We start from the raw sequence: 23,845 nt of genomic DNA, 5'->3' as shown, positions 1-23,845 counted from the left end.
TAATTTGTTGTTTTTAGTTTTTGGCCGATGTTATCACATTTTGGTATAAGGCTCTTTTTCTTATAAAGGAAAAAAAAGTACCTTGCATTCCCAAAGCATGGATATTTCTCCCGAAAAACTGATTTTTTCTTTGAATAAATTTCTTTGTCTATTGTCTATGGTATACCGGAAATTAATGATTCATTCGAATGATTCATTCGATTATTTCATTTATTCGACTACTAATCATTCGATTAGTAAATTTAGTCGATTATTTACATCTCTAGTCATAGATAAAAGGATATGTGATACAGGGTTGCCAGACTGGATCAAGCGAAAATAGGTAGATTCAGAAAAATAAATCGGTTGATTCCGGGGGTGAGGAGGGGGAGAGGGGGCAAAAATAAATTTGAGTTGTTATTTGTTATTCAAAATTATTCGTCTGGCCTTAGCCATTGCTTTAAATAGTCAAAAATGCATGATAAATGAACAATTAAAAATCAAAAGGACTGCAATATGTGAATAACCAAAATATATTGATTCCGGCTTGCAAAACTGGCCCAGAATACAGGTAAACCCTATTTTATTTTTGAGGTTATGTTGATATTTTAATATCTATTTCAACAATACTGTATTTTGTGTAACCATACAAATTCTTCAAGGGTTTAAGGCATGCACAAAGGTACATCGGTTGAATGTATTTTCATAAAATATATTCAATGATGAATATTAATGCCCATTCTGGGAAATTCAAGTATTGTGTATTGTAAGTCTGTCAATGACTCGATATAAATAGTTTTTTGCAGGTAGAAGCGTCTTGCAGCATAGAGGCCCTGAAATTGACGGGTTTTCCTATCTCTTTATGTCCTGGTCATTTTTAAAATCAGTCATACTTTGTTGTCAAACAAAATTGCCAAACAAAGAAATTATTAATATTTTAAAGTTCTATAAATGTAAAAACTGTTAACTGCTGAAGTACTGAAAACATTGCTTAAAACAATGATTCACCTAAATTTAAATAGATAATTAACTGAAGAAAAACCATTTCTATCATTTTTATATGAGAAGTGATCCCTTTTCATTTTTCCTTTTAAGATAAACAAAGTTATATATGAATTTTTCAATAATGTCATGAAATTCTATGGTCATGATTTATCATACCACAATATTATATATTTGAAAATAACCGGAAATCACAATTCACCAATAATAACCAATTCATAATATATTGAGTTTTTCTACTGACATTTCTTGGTGGAACTGCATTTTAATTATAATAATAAAAATACTTTATAGTTTTATTCCACTTTTATTTATAATTTTTTTACCAGTGACCGGGTTTCGTCGTGACCGACATCGTCAGACTGGTGTAAATGGTAGAATAAAACTATAAAGTATTTTTATTATTATAACTAACCAATTCATTTCATTAGTATATAATTCATTATACACTTATGGAGTTTTTTTAACAATCAATAGATGGCAACCTAAGTGAGCAAAGAAACAATAAATTATTATAAACCCCCACTCCCACTTTTCATCCGTATACTCTTCTAACTGTCCACTGAATTATGTCAAAACATTTGACCACAATAATACAGTTGACCTTAGTTGCTGCCATATATCGACCAAAGATGTATTTATTGCTCTCCAATCTCTCAAAGGTAAAACCAATACTGGTCCTGATTGTATTCCCGAAATATTAATTAAGAATTGTAGATTTGTTATCTCACTACCCCTATCTATCATTTTTAATCTATCACTTCAATCTGGTGAGTTTCATTAGCTTGGAAATCATCATTTATTACACCTATCTATAAATCTGGAAACAAATCGGACGTCACTAACTATAGACCAATCTCAATTCTATCTCACATACCTAAACTATTCGAAGCAATATTAACGCATAAAATTACTCCTATTTTCAAAAATATCTTGGTTGATGAGCAACATGGTTTTCGGTCTGGTAAATCAACCACGACCAATCTCTTGTCTTTTACCGACACTATTTTTAGGGGTCTGGAGAAAAATAAACAATTCGACGTGATTTATACCGATTTTTCTAAAGCTTTTGACAAGGTCGATCACCAAATACTGTTGACCAAACTGTCTTCGTTTGGAATTCGTAATCCATTATTATCTTTTTTTAAGTCATATCTCAGTGAAAGGAAACAGTTTGTAAGGGTAAATAATTCCATCTCAAACAGCATTAATGTATCTTCGGGTGTACCACAGGGTGCTCACCTTGCTCCTTTGCTATTCAATCTGTTCATCAATGATATAAAAAATGCTTTTCTTACTTTATCAATTTGTCTGTTTGCTGATGACACTAAAATTCTTAAACAGATTGATAGCCCTTCCGATTGTTCACTATTACAATCTGACTTATTGTCTTTTAGCACCTGGTGCTCATCCAATAATCTACATCTCAACTTAAGTAAGTGCAAGGTTATAAGATTTTTTCGTCTGGAAAATCCAATCATATACGACTACTCACTAAACGATGAAATATTATCATCTGTGTCTAGTATACGAGATTTGGGTATTATACTTGACACTAAACTTTCTTTTACAATTCATATTGAACATGTTATCAATAAATCCTTAAAACCTCTTGGATTTATTAACAGAAGCACAGCTGACTTCAAAAATATCAATACCCTTAAAACTCTCTTCTGTTACCTAGTTTGCCCGCACCTAGAGTATTCCTCTGTTATCATGTCTCCATATTATGATGTTCACATCAAGAATATTGAATCAGTTCAACATCGATTTCTAAGAAAGATAGGCTGGAAGTTGGGCTTATCCAGAAACCTATATACGTATAATGAGTTAGAATAGTTAGAGTCGATTTGGTACATTAAGGACGAAAGTAGATTTATTTTACTAACTTCCCCCAGAAACTTTAGTCACTAACTTTACTCAGTGGCTTGTCAGAACCTGTCAAAGTGCGCGTGTAATTTTTTGCGGGCCAATACTTGTACTATATAATCTGTGGGGCCAATTACGATTCTGTGTTTTTAAATATACTGCTCGATAGCAAAGACAAAGGTAAGTTTTTCTTGTTGCATAACATAGATAAAGGTTTTCAGATAATTTCCTTTTTGTATTATGTGCTGTTAGTAGCTTAAATCAAGAATTATGACGATGGCCAAATTAAAAGGCATAAGTTGAGGCTCTGGGTTGTCAATTTTGCCCAAACGAAAAAATGTGTTAGGGTTGTCACTTTCTTATTTTAATAATTAGTTTAAATTAAATTAAAACTATTATGAAGGTTTTGCACACATTAGGTACCTATTTTAGATTTTCAAAAATATTATCATTATTGTGGATAATTTAATGTAATTCTTCTTTGCCTTTCTTAATTCATTTGATAATGTGTTTTTATATTCCTTATATTGCTTTTTTATAATTTCTGAAGCATTTCTCATTTTTTGCATACAATTTGTTTCTATATAAGATCATTTTCATTATATCTGGAGTTAACCAGCCTCCATTATTATCCACCCTCATACGATATTTTTTTACTTTCGTAGCTATGGACTTTGATTCCGAAATAATTTATATTATTTTTAAAAAATTATTTCGTCTAGTTTTAACCTTCTTAGTTGTTCGTTAACTATATTCCTGAACAGTTATTATTTCTCTCAACATAGGTATAAGTATTTGCCAAATTGTCATTTAGGTAATTAAGACTAGGATTATTGGTATGTGTACTTAAATAAAACATTGCTTTAAATGAACAAGATTTATTAATCTTTCTTAAGTTATCAACCAGAGTTTGACAACCCTAAGGCCTATAAATTGCTTGTATGAAAACAAATAGAGTTCGGCTGGTAAATTTGCAGACGAATATTTTATTAGTTAGCCATTGAAAATATGCTCAAACGTCAATTTTGCCCTTGAATTAATAATTCAATAAAGTAGTTCTTAGACAAGAACGCCATATGAGCTACAGTTCAACAAATAATGGTTGCGGGCAAACATGGAGGAACATGGAGGTAATTTTGCCCGCCATCAAAATTTTTAATTGCTAGAAATCGCATTTAAATATGACTGAATTTACAATGGCAACCCAATTCAATGATTACCAAGGTCATTCTTCGTAATTAAAAAGTATAGCGCAACATACATTTTTTTGGAGTAAATCAACATAATTGCAAAAAAGCGAGCAAAATTGGACGTTTTCGCGGTAGGTCACTTTATGACATGTGCAGTGAGATATATTATGTAACTTTATTAATGTTTTTTAGGTATATTTCTAAAACACAAACATGTCTTGGATGCTTTTTTCTTATTTTTAAGCTTGGAAAACATTCGATGAACTGTCAGAAAAAGTGGCAATTATCTTATGTTCGGTTTATTCGAGTAAATTTTTTTAAAAATGTTTTTAACATTTTGAATTTGCGTTGCAGTTTTTTGTTTTTACATAGTATATTGTCTAGACTAAAAACCTACGGCGACTTTCACAGCATATTTAAAAACACAGCCAAACTAAAATGGCCATCAAATGGTTTAAATTTTGGGTTGATTCTGAAAGTTTATATTTTTTGCCGCTAGATGACCAAATCGAGAAATTTCATGTAGTCAAAACATGTGTGGAACGTCCTTAAGTATAAAAATCGCAAAGTTATTGTATAGTACAATGTCTAAAACAACGTGTGGAACGTCCTTAAGTATAAAAATCGCAAAGTTATTGTATAGTACAATGTCTAAAACAACTGTGTAATATGTATAGATATAAATTTTTATTGTATTATTTAAGAATTTTGTAATATAACACTGTTATGTTAAATGTATTTATGTTTATAAAAGGCATTTGTGCCGTGTATTTAATAAAGTAAATAAATAAAATAAAATAAACAATATTTACCTGAGCCGTTACTAAGTACCTACTTATAAAATCTATATTTATATATATAAATGAATCGCCGTGTTGTGTCTCGCAAAAACTCGAAAATGGCTTAACAGATTTACGTGCGGTTTTTTGCAAAAAAAAATAATTCACGTACTCAAGGTTTACAAATAATAACATCTTCAATATATTAAGTAGAAAAAAAGTTAGAAGCATATTTGTGTTTTCATCGATTTTCCGACTGAAATGCATATTCCAAAAAAATTGGAGAATGTTATTTTTTTGTAAATTAAAAAAGTTTGTATTTTCACATTTACAAACATCAATTATTTTCAATGGATACTGAATTGATTAATTTTCTAACGATTTCTTAATTTCTACATGTTAACATAATATTTTTAATGGATTTTTGGTCATGTTTAAAAAAAATTAACTGACATTCGAGACATTTTTTAAAAACGGATTCTTACACAGAATGCATCTTTGCCGGTAAGTAACTAGTAATAGTTCTACATTATCTCTGGGTAAGTAATGTAGAGTTTGACATTTGCAAAAATAATTCTTTATTTGAAAAATTATTATTTCATGTTTTGGAATTCAACTACAAACAAGTACCACGGTACCTACCTATGTAATTAAATCCAATATTTGAATATTAAAAATGTTTAGTTTTGGAAGTCAATCATAAACAAGTACTTAGGTACCTAAATATCAATGAAAAGTATTTTTTCTTTTATCCGGAAAGTTTTTGCTTGCTTTCACGATACAGTCATTTTTCTTTTATTATCATTTATTTTGTTATTTATTGATGGACTTATACAGTCCATTCCAACCATGGTAAACATCTTATACTAAATACAGGTACAAATAAAATAAAATACAACGAAATAAAATTAAAGCTAGGACAAAAAAAAAAAAAATACTACCTCAAGATATCTGGTCGTCTATCTTAGTTCTTTCTTTTCTTTTGGTATCGACTTAAATGTCAAGGTCACGTCGAAACACGGCTGGCGGTTAAAGAATGACTTAATTCGCGTTGGGCATGAGTTGAGTGTCATAATTTTAGAGGCTTTGATATATCGCGGTCAGACTGTTTTTCATTAGCACGTACCTACGTACTTAAAAAACACCCGAAAAAAACAGTTCTTACAGCCCGTGTTAGTGATGTGTAATGTTAAATTATCGACTTTCTATTAAAACTATTGTATCATAATAAATTATATACCCTCAGTCCAGCACTTTTGCTGATTGGGAATATTTCTTACAAAAAGTTAAAACGATGTATTTGTCATTTTCAATTAAATGTCAAGCTCAGATCAAAAAACACGGCTGGCGATTAAAGAATGGCTTAATTTGTGTTGGGCATGAGTTGAGTGTCATAATTTTAGAAGGCTCAGGGTAAAACGCTGTCTGACTTTTTTTCATCAACACGCATTTACATATTTTTTCCATAGATTGTGGCACTAGAGTATAAATTTTTGCACGATTTTGATTTGAGCACGATGAGGCCTCTTAGCCAATTACATGTGAAGATAAAACAAAAGAACAAACCCTTATTACGAATATATAAATAGCTTAAAAAAGTCCAAAATAAATAACGTGTGTAATTAATTACGAAAAAAATGTTTGTTCATCCAGCTAATAGCAGGCAAGCTAATATTCAGGCAGGACAACGTCTGTCGGGTCCTCTTGTATTCAATAAAAAAGGAAAATAATAAATAGGTCTCCACCCACCCTAATTTTACCGGACCGAGTGAATTAGCGCGATACGTGTGAAACGGGACCGTACATGACAGACGCAATCAGTCATTTTTAGAATGATAATGTATAAGATGTGAAAAAAACTTCTTTCTTTTTAGAAATAAAAATATCGGTTACGGAAAAAATAATAAATATAATCAGTTATCGGCTCATAGTTATGTAAAATAACGAAAACGAAAAAGAGGACATTCTTAACAATTTATTTAAGATATTTTTTTTTATCAAACAGAAATAACAGTTTATAAATTATTCTGGTACAGCCATAAATCGGTTCTGCGCTACCCTAACTACAGTGTTGCATTTTGCAAAAATGGTGTGGTTATGCTACTACTACTACTACTACCATCACGCCATTTCTCCGTATGGGTAGGCAGAGAGGATAGACCGCCACACACTTCTATTCTGACATACATTCCTAGCTTCTTCCACATTCATACGTCTTGTCATAAATACCCTTCAATCCTGCCTGCTTTTGACATCAGACTTAAAATTTTGGTTTATCTGATCATGCCACGTCTTCCTTGGTCGTCCTCTTCCCACATTACCATTCATTCTCACCATATATATAGTATATACTTGCTTTATCTAAGATTTCTTATATAACATGCCCCGGGCTTAAGTGACCGGCTGTTGTCATATGAAAATACATGAAAAATTATCAACAAAAAAAAATTAATGGAGGAGTCCATGTCTTATAAGAATAAAGTTATTTATAAGAAAAAAAAGTAAAAACTATCACTGAAATTATTAACCTTTTTATTGACCGGCTAGTCACTTGAGCCCGGGACACATGTATTATATGATGGTAGTCAATATGCTAATTACATGTGCGCGTCAACATACCCATATATTAAATAACAGTGTAAAGGAAGCTATGGCAGTATCCAAATAAAGTCATATACCAAAAGGATTTTTTTAAATAACCAACAAAATGTTGCAACTTTTGGAAATATTGAATAAAACAATATAGAAGTATCCCCTGCCACAACAAATAATGTTACTCCAACTAGCTCCTGGTCCCATATCCGATCTTGGGTGCAGCGAAACAGCTCGCTGTGCATGTTTTTCAATCATGGTGATTTTATAGATGGATACTCCTTTCCGAAATTTTATCATCGCTGCCCGAAGCATTTTAATTTATTGTAAAATGTTGTATTACCGTGCATTATAAATATTAGGACACATATTTTCCTACAACACATTTGGCTGAAAAATAACAAAAGGAAAATTGAAAATGTAATATTTTATTTATTATTTACTAACTATACAGTATTTACAAAATACAAATAATAAAGTCATACAATACAGGATTAGTATGTATTAGTATATTTTATTGTACATTGTTGTCAATTTAATGAGCCTTTTTATTGTGTTTATTTTTCAAAAAGTTATTTTATTTTTATTAAATCTATTTATTAATATCAATCAATGAGATTTTAGAGAACATAAATATTATTTTGTTATATTTGAACACTACAATGTGACTACTTTCATAAAGAATAATAATTGTTGAAGTTTCTGAATGGATTCTATTAATTTAATTAATTTCATAACATAAAATAAAAAAACATGTTCATGTATAAGGTTTTTCAATAGGGACGACGCATTTTGTTTTTTACATTTCTCGAATAGGATGAAGTTGACTTCGCAGTTCTTTCACATTTTTAAACGTCTGTCTATGCCATTTAATCATGGAGAGATATACGCCTTAACAACGTTTGCAAATTATTATTTTTTTTATCAAAGTTCACGTTCTATCGTGACTACGTTGCATACGCTTATGCCAATTTTTGGTCGACGAAAGCGTCCAACAAGATGGACTATTGAACGTTTGGTGCAAAAATTTGAAACAAATTTTCAAATTGACAAGTGAGCAGCCTGAAGTGATGCACGAGACATAACTTTATCTGAAAAATTGAACTGTTTGGTGCGGTTTTCATGCCAGCTACGTCATCGGCCCATTTTTCTTTATTGATAAATACGGCGCGCCAACAACCGTCAACGGCGATCGCTACAGGGCCATGATATTGGAGTATTTTTGGGACCAGCCTGACGCTATGAACTTGGACAATATGTGGTTCCAACAGGATGGCGCAACGTGCTATACAGCGTACGATACAATCGAATTATTAAAGACCAAGTCTGGCTAGCAAGTCATCTCACGTAACGGTGCTCGCGAATGGCCGCCTCAATCATGCGATTTAACCCCTTTTGACTTTATTCTTTGGGGTTACATTAAATCGCTGGTCTATGCCAACAAGCCAGCAACGTAAGAAGAGCTGCAGACCAACAACGAATGCGAAATTCCTGGTATTTCGGCCGATTTGTGTGCTCGAGTGATGGGAAATTGGGTCCAGTGTCCCAGCGCTTCTGCGGCGGACATTTGAACGATGTCGTATTCCATAAACAATGGCATCAATTGTACTTTTATTTTAAATAAAAATCAATTCCATAAATTGAAAAAACAAAATGCATTGCTCATAATGAAAAACCCTACAGTAAGTTTTTTCAATTTAAGTTATTCAAAAGACAATTTTATTATCATGAAAAATTTAATCTTAATTGAATATTAATAATATGATCACTATTCCATTACGAAATTGAATTTTACTCTTTATTAAAAAAAAAATGATAAACATAAAATATATACCAATTTATTAGATTTTTCAATAGATACTTTGCAATAAACCAGAATGTCTCAATTGTTCAGCAAAAATACTATGCACCATTAAAATGACAGTATAAATAAACAACAGTACAATTTACAGTAATATAAATATAATGGAAATACTTGGTGAGATTGGTACGACTTTGTAAAGCTAAATCTATTCTACCTTTCACACATTGTATTTTAAATACACAATTATATTTTTATATCCATATTCGGGCCCACAAACTAAAGATCTGAAGGAGTACATCAAATATTAGATCAAATTTTACCAAAAGACTTATGACACACTTACTGTATGTTTGTGTAGAGTGATTTATATTTTACTCAACTGGATAGAAACTTCGGTAAGCATATAATTGTACAAGTCTCTTCTATATCAACAAATAGGTAGAGAAAAATATCGGATCTGAATTTAAATGTATAGATAACACAATAAATAGTTATCACAGTGACAGATATTAAATTTACAAGTTAATTTGGCCAGTGTTTAATAGAAAAAAATATATTTGATTTAACATTCAAATATTCTCATATATCTACTCAATACTTTTTGTTAATAAGGAAAATTCGAAAATAGAAATTTCGCGCACAAATGAGACACAAATATTTACATATAATGTATATACACAATCAGATTATCGACATTTTAGCGTAATTTATATTATGAGAATGATGTGAATTGGTATTTGTGTACAATATAATATATAAGAGCATATTATAATACAAAAAATGTACTTTGGATAACACGGAACTTATGCATTGAAAACCTTACATCAAATTGTGTGTTTTTTTAAAATAAATCTGTACAACATACAATTAATACTTACTTCAATACTTCAAGGATAATTATTAGAAAAAGAATATGTCCGTATTTCATGACTCATTATGAAATCAATCAGAAATTATTGCTTTCATCGATGATCTGAATTGTCAATGGACTTAAAATTACCTCTTAAAAATGAGGAATGTTTCAAGGATAAATACCAAATTATAATAAAAACTTCCATAATATAAATTCTACCACCTTCCACTAAGTCCAACTATCACAGGATACATATTTGATTTAATTAGAAATAATTAGCCATTAGGTATTGTATCATAAAAAGATAAACATAGACAGTCCAAGAATACAATTAGTCTAAGCGTCCAGTTTATTGTTTAGACAAGTCCAACAAAACAAGATTTAAGTTAGGTATTAAGATTTATCTTAAGTTTTACTTTTTGTCCGATTTACTACTCAGATTAACTTGTACAGAATTAAATGGTGATCTAATTTGGATATTTTCTATATATGTCTTACTAATAAAGAAGACACTACAAATAAGGTAAGCGCGGGGGATATAACGCGGTCGGGGATATGACGCGTTTTCGAGATCTCGCAAACTCGGCCTACTAGTGACGGAAAGGTATTGGGGAATGATAGTACCGACCATTGCCACCAGATGAAGCGTGTCTAAGTTAGTGTGCAGTGAACCGTCGTGGAAAGAGGGCCTGTTTTGTGCGCAGTTTTGCAGGTAACAACATGTGAAATTTCATCGCATAAATTTTAAAGCTTGTTAATTTGTTTTCTTTCTATGTTTTTATTGGTTTCGTATATTTTACGTTATCGCGCTGTCTTTAAAATCAATAATATGACTTGTATATTTACATAGCCCTCATCGCTTACTATTTGCTATTTTTTACTTAAAATGCCGTCAAATTGGGGATATGACGCATTGTGGTTGCGGGGGATATGACGCTCGTCATATCCCCCACATAATATTTGTGGTAATACTAACTTGTTTTTAGATATGCCTAGCTACAAGTCTAAGAACCTACGGGGCTGCTGGACTGAAGATAACCTTCATGCCGCTTTCAAGGATGTAGCAGGCGGCTCTTCAGTGAGGGGGGCAGCTAAAAAACATGGGATACCGGAAAAAACCCTACGATTCCGTCTCAAAACAAAGAACAGCAATAAAGGCAAGCTCGGGCAACCTCCTGTCCTTGGCTTGGACGCAGAACAAAAATTAGTGGTTCATATCAAGAGACTGCAGGCTGCCGGGTACGCCCCAACAAGGGATTCACTCTGCCGAATGGCTTTCAACCTGGCTGGACAAATGGGCCGAGCTTCCAGCGCACATTTCAACGTAGAGAAACGCAAGGCAGGAAGGGGATGGTTTAACGCATTTCTCAAACGAAATCCATCATTGGCAATTCGAAAAGCACAAGGAGTGTCTATGGCCCGCACGGATGGCATGATAAAGGAAGAAGTGAATAATTATTTCACTTTGCTAAAAACAACGTTAGACTCATTGAACCTCTTGAACAAACCAGCAAATATTTACAATGTAGATGAGTCAGGTCTACAGCTGAACAACCCTCCGCAAGAAGTCATAGCAGCCAAAGGCAGCAAATCAGTTCAAGTTCGGCAGTCAAAAGAACAAGGTGAAACAGTCACAGTTGTTGCCTGTTGTAATGCAGAGGGAAGCTTTTTACCGCCTTACGTAGTCTTCAAAGGCGTTTACAAGCAACAAGTGTGGCTCGATAATATGCCTAACGGATCGGAAGTGGTAATGGGTGGAAAATCAGCCTACATAAATGAAGAGCTGTTCAAGAATTGGCTGGAAAACCATTTTATCCCAAGGAAGACAGCTGGTCCATGCCTATTACTACTTGATGGTCACGGATCACACACTAACTCGCCTGACATATTAGAGAAAGCGTTGGAAAATGACGTCCACTTTCTTTGCCTTCCCAGCCATACGACGCATTACTTACAGCCTCTTGATAGATCGTTTTTCAAACCATTGAAGGCCTATTATCGAAGTGCTGCTATAGAATGGGGAAATGCAAATCCTGGAAAGAAGATAGAGCGCAGGCACTTTGGCCAACTTCTACAAAAAGGCTGGTCTCAAGCTGCAACAATGTCTACGGGTTCGGCAGGCTTCCGGGCCTGCGGTGTGTTTCCATTCGCCCCCTCATCCATTCCCGATTACGCCTACTTACAAGGAGCCCCGGAGTCCAACTCTATGCAAAAAGACGACGAAAGTGATGGCTTTGACTTGGGTCCTCAACCCAGCACATCCAATTCGGGTTCACACACCCCAAAGAAAAAACCCACTGAAACCCACTCTAATAAAACCACAGAAGTGACTCCTACAAAACTCTTAGAAATCGTGTCACCAGTGCCAAAGAGTGCTACTCCTGCCGTGGCGAAAAATAAACAGCATGCTCAGCTTTTGACAACGCCTGAAAATATAGAAGCTAAAAAGGCCAAACGAGCAATCAAAATTGCAAAGCAGCAGAAGACATTCAAGCCTCGAAAGCCGGCAAAAAAGAAGATCCCTTTGGAAGAAGAATTACCATCATCATCTGGAGGCGAGTGGGATGAAAAATCTTCCAAGGATGAAAGCTTAGATGAGGTAGATTTTCTCGAATGTGTAGAAACTGTTAACGTCGACGAATACGTGTTGGTTGAGTTTCCAGGAAAAAGTAAACCATTGTATTATGTGGGTGTAGTCGTTAGCATCAATAATGATGGCGTAGAAGTTAACTTCATGAAAAAAGGGGAGGTACAATTCATCTTTCCATTAGCCGAAGACATCAGCATTGTCAAAATGGAACAAATTAAGAAAATCATGCCGAAACCTAATGTTCGTCGCGGACACTTCAATTTTGCAGTAAAATTCCCCAACACCGTGTCAGTTGTGTAGTATGTATATTATGAATAAAATTTTATTAAAAATTGAAGCTTTAATTTTTTAAAAATTTGAGTTTTTATTTTTGGTTTACATGTAATTTCCCATATACCATATCCCCAACACCTGGTGCGTCATATTACCCCCCCTGTCGGGGATATGACGCAAAAGTTAACTTATTTTATTTTATATATTTTTAGTATTTCTCATTGTAAGATTTAGTTGCAATTTATGCTGTGTGTACCTAATAGTCCTAGGTACCATAAACACCAATCATCATGTCATAATAGGTATTAGCGTTTGAGATATTGCGAAAACCCGAATTGTGCGTCATATCCCCCACGCTTACCTTATACCCAAACACTAAACATCAGTTGAAATTTCATTTTATTATTATTTTTAAATTTGGGATTTAGAGACATCTGACAATGTCTGATTAATTAACTGGTCAATCAATATTCCAATTACTATTCATCATGTGTAATTTGGGATTTCTTCCACTTTGTCTTTTATGTCAATACTATGTCCCAATACATTCTGTCAAATAAATACCGGGACTGAGTCATTTAAAAGGCTTGCGTAAATTATTTTTCAGAATTTTTATTAATAATTGGCAGAACTGTACTCTAAATTGATGTTAAGTTTGAGAGCGATCTGTCATTTAGTTTGTTGTCAGCAGTCAAAAACATTGGTTATACTCAAGTGCGTGTTGAGATTTTTACTATGCAGACCATTTTTAAATTGTATTGCGAACAAAATTTCTGGTTTAGACGCGTTAAAAAGATTGCAGAAACTCCTTCGGTAACTTAACTATATCCAGAAGAAGAGTATTTGAGTAGTACAAAGCGTTCAAAAAGAGTCGTGAAGTGGTTGAAGACATTCTTAAACATCGAATACTAAAGAAAAAATTGAAAAAGTGAAGAAATTAGTGCTTGAAAACCGTCATTACAGCTTCAGAGTTGCACGTGAACTAAACGTTCTAATGATTTTGGTTGATATTTTAGGCATGATACGCGTCGCAACGCGGCTTGTTCCAAAAGTGCTGAATTTTTTTTCAAATGCAGCAACGAACTCAATTGGCTGAGGACACGCTGAAGCGAATCAGAAAGGACCCCACATTGGTAAAGCGCATTGTGACTGGTGACGAGACATGTGTTTATGAGCACGACATGCAAACTAGCCAACAGGCATCAGAATGGTGCTTACCCAATGAGCCAAAACTGAAAAAACCACGTTAAAGTCGCTAGAAAATCAAGGTCATGCTCACTGTTTTCTTTGGTATTTATGGTATTGTTCATTCGGAATTTCTTCCTGACGTTATGAGACATTTGAGAGAGAACATCTGCTGAAAAGGGCCAGATTTGTGGAAGAACAACTCTCGGATTTTGCACAACGATAGTGCACCATCTCACAAAGACATCATTGTGAATTAATTTTTGGACAAAAACTCAACGAATGTCATCAAACAACCCCGTATTCTCCTGACTTAGCTCCCTGTGGCCTTTTTCTGTTCCCGAAATTTAAATTACCGCTTTGTGGAACTCGTTTTGACTCGATAGAAGACATAAAACAAAATTCGCAGAGACAACTAAAGACGATTCCGGAGTATGCATACATAAAGTGCACGGATGACTGGATTGTTCATTGGTAAAATTGTATCGCTTCAGAAGGAGCCTATTTTGAGGAAGATTCAGTAAATTTGGAAAAATAATTGATTTGTTGTTGTTGTTTTTTTTCCTCAGTCCTGGTATTTATTTGGCAGAATGTACATTAAAGAAGGCAAATGATGTATTTACTGTATAAATAAATATTTTTTATGCTTTGTATGAAGAGATTGATTTAAAAAAAACATTTTCAGTATGAAGAGCTAAAATAAACATGATAAAATTGTGCAAATCATGTGTTATTAAGTTTATTACACATACCACAAATGAGTTTGTAATAGAGTGATACTAAATAATATAAGAGAAAAAAATCTAAATAGTGTTAAAGGTGTAATAATATAGTATAATATATTATATTTACACTAATCCTTCTTACAAAGCACCCAAAATATGCTTGTTATTTAAAGTTTATTTGACATTTCTCTCTAAGGAAATTTGTATTCAAAATACATCCCATTTCATACAATACAATTTTATGCAAATTAAAAATAAATACAACTAGAGCACCTACATTTCCAAATGATCGAAAAAATATGATTGTTTTTTGTCCTTAAGGCTTTCTGAGAGTAAAGTTACATTTACAAAGTGATGAAACCAACCACTGGGTATAGAAAATTTGTGGATCAAAGTATCACCCGTATTTATTTATACAGCAAAAATATTTACACTGGCCAAAAAATCTTATTAAGCTGTTAAATTGAGAGTCAATTCATTTATTTAAATATTTTTGCTTAGGATTTTAAAAATAGGTTGGTAAGACAAATTCAAGCCAATAGACTTTTAAAATTTTCAGTCATTTTTACAACGTGGATTATTGAAATAAAATTTAAAAATTTATTTGTTTCATCGGTCCTGCAAAATGGTTATTTTTGTCATAAACATAAGCAAGTTTCATTTCGTCGGTTCCAAGCAAACTCAATAACGGCAATTTTCAGATTTTTTATTTTTGTTTTTATCCAACGCCATAACTATTAAAATATTGCATATTACCTATCTTACAAGAATATTTAAATTTTATTTAACAATTAACTTCTGAAATTCTTAATAATTTAATTTTCATAAAAACACTTTAAGATAATAATTCAATACGGGTGTACAAAAATAGCATTTCTCAAATAGCGAGTTTTTGCTTGGGACCAACGAATTTGTTTGGATAATAAGATGTTTATAGCATACTTTGATTAAAGTCGCTTATAATCGGAATTGGAATAGGGCATAAAGATAAATAAGTTGTGTAATCAAAGGCGGACATCTGTCATGTAGATGATTTTGAGCTGGCTTCACTTTTTTGTAAGGAGATAGTCTACAGGGAAATTTTTCACTTTTGCGCAAAATAATTCTTTTACCCAAATAAATTAAGCTAATTTGGTGTTTTTATCAAGTGTAGATGTCTGATTTCGAAATCAACATCGATTTTGGATGATGTTTCCTAACATTTTCGTCACACCTACATAATTGAAAAGTGTGACTGAAAATCTACAAGAACCAATTTTTTCTACATTTTGACATATTATATATGACAGATTTCCGTATTTAATACTACAATACTCAATAAAGACAAGTGAGATTTTATAAGGGATTTCTATGCATTCTAAATTATTTGATTCCATACCACGTGTAGAAATAGAAGCAAAACAAACGGCTTTTGAATTGTTTTTCTCTAATGGAATTTATCTGCGAAAATCTCTAAATTATCATTGAATGTAAAATATCTCCTTCATTACACTTTTTAGGAAATTCTTTCATAAATATTTACAAACCACAAAAATGACAATAAATTGTACAATAAACATCAAGAATGCTAAACCAAAGTAATTTACAAAATGTTCTTACAGGACCATAATTTTAAATTTGAATAATTTATTATTATGGTCCTGTATTTAAAGTTTGAATAATTTTAAAAGGCGATTAAAAATAAACAAATGAGTCTTGTAATTCTGTGCCAATTCAGATTTCTACTGTAGACAGCGGATACATATTTTTTAAATCAAAATCAAGAAGATCAAAAATTGAAATTAAAATTATGTTTTAAAGAGACTATTTTGCTTGGTACTTTTGGTTATATATTTTTTCCTTTAAAGATTTTCGGTACTACAGTTGAGAGATTGATTTAGAGTATCTGGATCATTTTTGTTACATGGAAGGTTAGGTGATCAGGCTTATTGTAGTACCATTCCAGTGCCCGATGCATCACTGGTTGCGGTTAGAGAAATTATGGTGTTGAAAGATTTTTCGATAATATTACATGGCGTTATTCATTACGGTGATATAAACCCCAAGTATTTTCCGATTTATAAGAGATTTCACATTGTTGATAATAATAACATGTAAATATCAGTCTTCTCAACAATATAATGAAATATAAATATATAATGCAGCAATGGAGAACTGAATTTTTAAGTAATTCACTGAAATAGAAGACAAGATCTCAAAAACAGAAAAATTATTCATTTATTTTATCTACAGCTTAAACTAAAAAACGGACAATCAAAGAAATACTAAGGCTAAAAGTCCTTTAAAAATAAATACAAATTGCTTCGTTCTCAGCATGGCCAGCATTTTTTTTGTTCCACAATATTTTTCTGTATTTGGGATATTATATTTAAATGAACACCTTTCTTAAAGTTATTTTGAAGTTATTTATACAATATGAATGAAATCTGTAACGGTTTTTTGGCCTTTGGGGATATTCAATACAAAATACATTACGGTATGATATAATTGTAGAGCTAAACCAGCTAAAGTCGACCCTAACGGAACATTTGAAACTCTCAAAATGTTTCGTCGCCTATCAAAAAGTTAAAACCGGGAGATGTGCGTAGATCTCAAATATCTATAGGCATTCATTAGCTTGAGCTGGCTTACCTCTAATTACAAATAAATGAATAAAAAACAAAAAAATATTGAAGATAAATAGGTATGAATGCACCAAATTATGGAATTAATACTAATTAACAAATCTAAGGTTCTTATCATAAACCAGGTACGTCATATACGTAATGTCAAAACTTTAAATTTACCTAGACTATACTTTACTTAAAATTGTGAAAATAAAACGGTTTCATATGTTTCAATTTGAAATACAGTTCTTGCATCTACATACTAGAAGCTGTCAACTGTCAGAGAAGCCGCTTAATACATAGATTTTAAAGAAGTCCGTAAATTGTTACAAGGTATAATAGTGGTCACATTGAAATTATCACTTTTAGTGAAATTTGATACCTTCCGAAAATTAGAAGAACATCATTTGGTAAATACTTAAACTAGCGCTAAAATGGTTAGGGTTCGTACAAAATATATGAACTTTGCTAGATTCAAGTAAGGTTGAGAGCATACAATGTCCGAAATCACCATTATCTATCGAGGTTTCCACACTTCGTCGACTATAAAATTGTCCAATTGTTTAGAAGATAATTTAGTCGCACATAACTTGGCAACATCACTGTAACACCGGTTCATACATCAGATAGCCATTCCCAGAAAGAGCAAGTGGGTCCATAGCTGTCACACATCACATAGCGGCACGTAGCGCCGTGTCAATTTACACTTCGTTCAATATCTCCGTCAGCATCCTCTTCAGGCTGTCGATTCCTGTCAAGAAGCCGCAGTCGGGCCCGTGGTGAACCGTCGTGTTAGACACGATGTTCGACAGCGGAGACTCCTGTCCAGCATTATTCGTATCCGTGTGAGTATTAGCAAATGTAGTGTGCGCAAAATCTATCATCCTTATATCCACCAAGTTGTGCGCCACACTCGTGACGGGTTCACTTCTCTGCGCTTTCTTCTTAGCAGGCCCGTAACTCTGGCAAGCTTTCACCCTCGGTCGCTTAGTCGTGACATCCGATGCTCTCTTCACGGAGTTGCCCATGTCTGTGTCGGATGACGTCTCTTCCGAACTGTTGACAGAGTTGTCCAGCCCCCCAGACAAGCAGAAGTCGTCGCTGCTGTTAGAAGAGTACACCATCCAGCTGTCCATGGACACAGGACTGGAGCTGAAGCTGGAGCCGTGGGTTGGCAGGGTGAGATGGACACCGCTGGGTTCTTCCAAATACATGGTGTCCTCCGAGATGGGACAGAAAGGGACAGTGACAGGCTTGGTCGGAGCTTCATCCAGAGAAATCTCCTCGTGCAGAGTGGACATATCAAAATGGCTGCTGGCCGCTGGTTTGTCTTCGTGAGAGGAGGATAGGTTGAGGTCGGCCGAGCTGTTCGACGCGTCAGCATCGTAACAAGTGCCTGCCCCCGTTCCTCCACCCTCCACAGCGAACATAGCCTTCGGAACTGGCTCCTCGCGCCATCCTTCGTAAACTATCAGAAGAGAACTAAAAAAAGAAGAAAAAAGGATTATTATAATAATAATTGTATTATTGTTTGCAATAACTGCACAATGAGGAAGTTCAGTGGTTTTTTTTATTATTTGTTAATAGACGATCAAACTAAGCCAAAAATATAAATATATTTATGTATCGTATTATGAGCACTTTATTTATTTTTTAACTCTAAAGTTTTGTCATTTTGAAATGACTCCAAACGTGACATAAGTTCTAGGCGGAGAGTTCTGCTGATTAGTGAGATGGCTTCCCGGAAACCAGAAATCTATCACAACCTCAAAGTAATAATTCTCTATAAAAACCCTTAAGCTCTATTGCATAGAACAAAAGTGTTCCAAATTTTTGGTTTGGTTTTAGTTTGGTTTTTAGTTTAACGGTTTCGGTTTGCGCTTGCAATTCTCAACACAAGTACCTACGGCCCATCGTATTGCTGTAATATGTAGCTAAGCTCGTGGTCAATAATCATAGAATGATTTTTAGACTCTATTAGGTTATTACTCTAAGATCACGACACTAGCATTGGTTGATGCTTAACTCATTCACCGTGGTGCTCACATGTCTGTGAGCGGATATGACAGCACAACTACTCAGTTGTCACAGCATATGTGAGTAATTTATTATCAAAAAGGTTAGTAGCTCAAGTATTCATAGAGTAAAAATCTAGCAAAGATTTTTTCTCAATTGGTCTCGGTGTTGTGGTATATTATTCATAACTTTCTTCCATATCCTCTCTTTCCTACCTGCTGACAAGCCTCTACAATAGAGGCTTAGCGGGTTATATTATAGTCTATATATTCATGGTCAATAACAAAAGTATTGTTTGAACTAAAAGATAAAATACCTCAAATAAATTTTCAAACTAAATTTTAACGCGGGGAAAGGGTGATGTAGTAACTTGTGACATAGTTAATTTTGATAAAAAAAATTGGACATTTTTGAGAAACATCGCAATACAATTAAAAGCTCTAATTTTTATATCCAATTTCCTGTAACACTGGACTTCCTCATTATGTACAAATAGTCTTGTGTGTGAATAAATAAAGAAAATCAACCAACGATTGATTATTAGCCCAGTAAATGGCTACATTCTCTTTTTCCCATCTCAAAAAGGTTCTCTAACTCCTAAAATATCAGTTAATATAAATATTTTCGGTTTAATTATTTATTTACTATGCTTTATTAATCTTAAAAACCAATATAAACTTTTTGATATTGACATTTAACAGTTTACATAAAAATTTATCAGAACTTTTTTTTTCAAATTGATTTAAAGGCTTTCTGTTTCTTTTATTTCTCCAGGCAACTCGCATTGTACCAGGGGGTAAAAGAAGGATTGGAAGACCCAGACTGAGGTGGGAGGAAGATTTAAAAAAAAGATACAGCACAGATTCTACAAGCTGCAAATTGAAAAACGGCTGCTGAGGACAGGAAGAGATGGCAAAAGTTGAAGGAGGCCTAGGCTCCATTTGGACAGTAGCGCCATCGAAGAAGATCTCATTGTACAGTTTTAAATTCTTGTACAGTGAGTTTTAAGACTCCGTTTTTCACCTTTAGTAATTTTGTCTCATTTTTATCTCTAGTTTTGTATCTGACATAGTTGATTTAATTTTATTGTGTTTTTCATTTGATTTAACCTCTTAATTATTTTATTAATGAAAATTGCGAAGTTGTGGAGAATCAGACCCATGACATCGAGCCAATTAATCAAACATGGTAACCAAATGATATATTACCACGAGTAAAATCTATAGGAAGACTGGTTGGCCACAGCCCGACGTAACAGGCACAGGCGTTGTAGGGCAGCGCGGACCACCTGGTAGCGCAGGGGGCCGACCCCCCCGCAAAAGAAGGTCCTCAGGGCGTCACGCAAACCCCCCTCGCTGAGGCTGCGCCCCCAGTACTTGTCTCGTCGGATCACGCGCTCCTTATCTGTCACACCACCCTCGTATACCTGTAAGCACAAAGAGCATAGAATTTCATAATTATTATAATTTGGCACACAAGCAGCTTGTTGCTGATATGTGTGTGTATCTAACTCTAATGAACTTTTAAAAAAATCTACACTATTTATTCTTTAACACATTAAGCTGTAGTCTGATAAAAAGCAAGGTAATCATACGTTTTGTCAATTTAAAAATGCTGTTTTTTTTTTAATCACATTAAAATAATTCAACATTAGATATAAATGAAAAATTTCTAAGATATTTCAAATAAGAGAGCACAGACGGTATATGTACATGTTATGCTATGTGTTATTGAATCGCACGCTTAAATAACATGGTTATATTTTTTATTGTTGCACTTTTTATAGTAAAAGCTCTTTGGGCGTTTAATGTATAAAAATAAAGAACATACTTCAAAGATTTATATAGCTAAAATATAATTTCTTTTCGACAGACAGGTAAAATTGAAATTTGTAATCAACATACGACCACAGTTGGTTTTGATAAACAGGTTGTAAGTAGGTCTGGTCGTATATCGACTTATGAAATCCTATGGCTTGTGATTCTTTGAGATTGTCTTTGTTTTCTACGTTCTTATAAATGATCACTTGAAAGGTAAATAGCAAAAACGAGCTTATTCACAAATAATGAATTTCGCAGGAGAGCAAAAAGAAGAATAAAAACATTATTTGTGGGACACTGTCTTCATATATTTAATAAAATATATTTTTAATCAATTTAAAATACATTTTTAAATACAAAAAAAATCAACAAAATAATTCTACTCTAAATTTAAAAAGTCTACACCATTGGCATATAAATAACAGACATGTCAATGGTCTTCTCTTAATTAAAAAAAAACTCCAAAAATGAGCTTAGTGCAGTAATAAAGGTATTATTGACTGTTTTTGTTTTGCCAGCCATGGCCACATATTTTTTCCTATTATTTTAAGACGAAGAGCTACATTTTGATAGCTTATAATATTCCATTCTATTCAGTAGAAAATACTGTATCAAAATCTTGATAATAAACCAATTCAATAGGTTCGTGTTTCTTCACTTGCTAATTTGTTACTGTCCCAAAAATAAATAAATAAGAGCCATGAAAAAAAATTGATTCTAAAAGTATAGGAAGGAAAAATTACCTGCATTCCACACAGCCTTACTCCGAGAGAGGCAGAAGTGCTGGCGGCACACTTGGCAATCTGCTTAGACTTTTTCTCCGCAGAGGCATCATCCCCATGCTGACGGGTTCCCATTTTCAGGTCCAGGATACAAGGGCGTCTGTAGGTCGAAGTTATATTCTCCAGCATTAGGAAATCTGTAATATGTACACACTTCGGGTTAGATACAATGTTACTTTAATAAATCAACCCATTTGGTATTACATCACTTTTAGTACAGAATCAATCTATGATTTTTGTACAATGTCAAAATATCGTTTTACTTCCTCGTTTATTGTAAAAATTGAAGCTTATAAATATTACAATTTTATAGTGAGGTTCCATATTTGAAGCAATTTTCTTATCATTTTAATGTTGACATTGGTGAACATTTGAATTGATCTTGATTTTGACATTTGAAGCCGGCCTTGAATTACCGTCAGGTTTTTTTCAGGCCATCGGGTCGATTAAAGGCTGTTGAGTTTACATGCATTTCTAGGTAGGTTAGTTTGTGGTTGCTGGAAAAATAATTCCTAAAAGACTATCCCATTTTTATGTGTATAATCTCTGATCTCTACTACTCGTTTGATTCATCTCTCCGCTCTTCCCTCACCGATACCTACTACACCTGGATTCGACTGCTAGACTGCTGCTTCAGGATTACTGTCGATTCAGCTTAAAATAGAGCTTGGGCGAGTGTGCCATTAGTTCCCTGCATTCCGCTGACTTACAACCAGTAAAAAGGGCATCCTGGCAATCATGGTAGACTGGCTAAATCACGAGCAATGAGTCAAATAGAGTTCTAATTATATAATAAACTAATATTTCGTCGGTTGACAGATAAAACTCATTAAGAACAGATTTATGGTATGTTTATGTCACTAAGTTCTATATCTTTCAACAATTTTTCGCATGAAAAAATCACTACTATCTGTTCCATGAGACTGGATCTCCGCCCACGTGCACACCACGAGCTGAGAGCATGCTAGATATTGGCCACCTTTGTCTAGACGGTCTGTAAAATTAACACCTGCAACTCGTGGGTCAGTTTTACAGTTTTAGCTAAGTGTGTAATATCGAAATAAAAATTATTCTAATGACTGGAAATAAATTAAATTATAAAAAGTGAAATTTTCAAATAATCAATAAACATTATTTCTTTCCCATTGTTTTGAAATAACTGCATACCTACATTTGTGTTTATTAAAAAAATATCAATATTTAATAATAACTACAAATACCTACTATTACAAAATAAGACTCAAAAAACTAATTTAGGATATTGTCATCATAATGTTTCTACAAAAAAGTAGGCAGGGAGGATAAAACGCCATACTGCTTAGTTATTTTTTTTGTATATTCATGCATCTTTTCTACAAATACATTTGAAATTAAAAATTAGTGACAAATTGTAGATTTTGAACGTATTTGAAAAAAATATAAAATTATCTTCAAAGCTTTATCCGCACCTAATGGAACGTAAGGCGCTGTAAGATAAAATAAATGCAGCGAATCGCAATCATTTACTATAAAGTAAGGCGATCGGTCTTAACAATTGTTTCATGTTGACCATCCCAGAAATTCAACCCGGGGCTTCTATCCAATGGCGAATGATCGATATAAGCGATTATGCACAGCTTCTTATTATATTTTATTATCGATATTAATGTTTTATACTAACAGTATTTATGGAAAAAGAAAAAACATCATCGCTAGCGATTGTATTTCACTCGAAAAATAAATAAAAGTATCGATAAAGCGCGTCCAGCCCATTCCTAGTAAAAAAGGAACTAGCCGATTA

At 33.3% G+C, this 23,845-nt stretch overlaps 1 protein-coding gene and 1 long non-coding RNA gene across 5 annotated transcripts in view; one reads left to right on the top strand and one right to left on the bottom strand.

Moving 5' to 3' along the window:
• The first annotated feature begins 347 nt into the window (after positions 1-347).
• LOC148285196 (uncharacterized) lies at positions 348-20,549 on the top strand. The gene is made up of 2 exons (XR_015822772.1): positions 348-550; positions 20,238-20,549. It is a non-coding gene; the product is annotated as an uncharacterized LOC148285196 (long non-coding RNA).
• The window catches only part of Ip6k (Inositol hexakisphosphate kinase), a 154,590-nt gene continuing 147,802 nt past the window's right edge, over positions 17,058-23,845 (bottom strand). For all 4 annotated transcript variants that reach the window (XM_088229297.1, XM_088229289.1, XM_088229306.1 and 1 more), the window contains 3 exons: positions 22,027-22,202; positions 20,672-20,889; positions 17,058-18,929 (listed from right to left, as the gene is read on the bottom strand). In XM_088229297.1, the coding sequence (XP_088085423.1) occupies positions 18,149-18,929; positions 20,672-20,889; positions 22,027-22,202 (1,175 nt within the window). In that variant the 3' untranslated portion in view covers positions 17,058-18,148. The remainder of the gene's footprint in view (positions 18,930-20,671; positions 20,890-22,026; positions 22,203-23,845) is intronic.

This window comes from Micrasema longulum, unplaced genomic scaffold, assembly GCF_059751315.1.
Source record: "Micrasema longulum isolate JH-2025_06_02 unplaced genomic scaffold, ASM5975131v1 h1tg000049l, whole genome shotgun sequence".
Classification (NCBI taxonomy): Eukaryota; Metazoa; Arthropoda; class Insecta; order Trichoptera; family Brachycentridae; genus Micrasema; species Micrasema longulum.
This window is presented reverse-complemented; position numbering and strand designations above follow the sequence as displayed.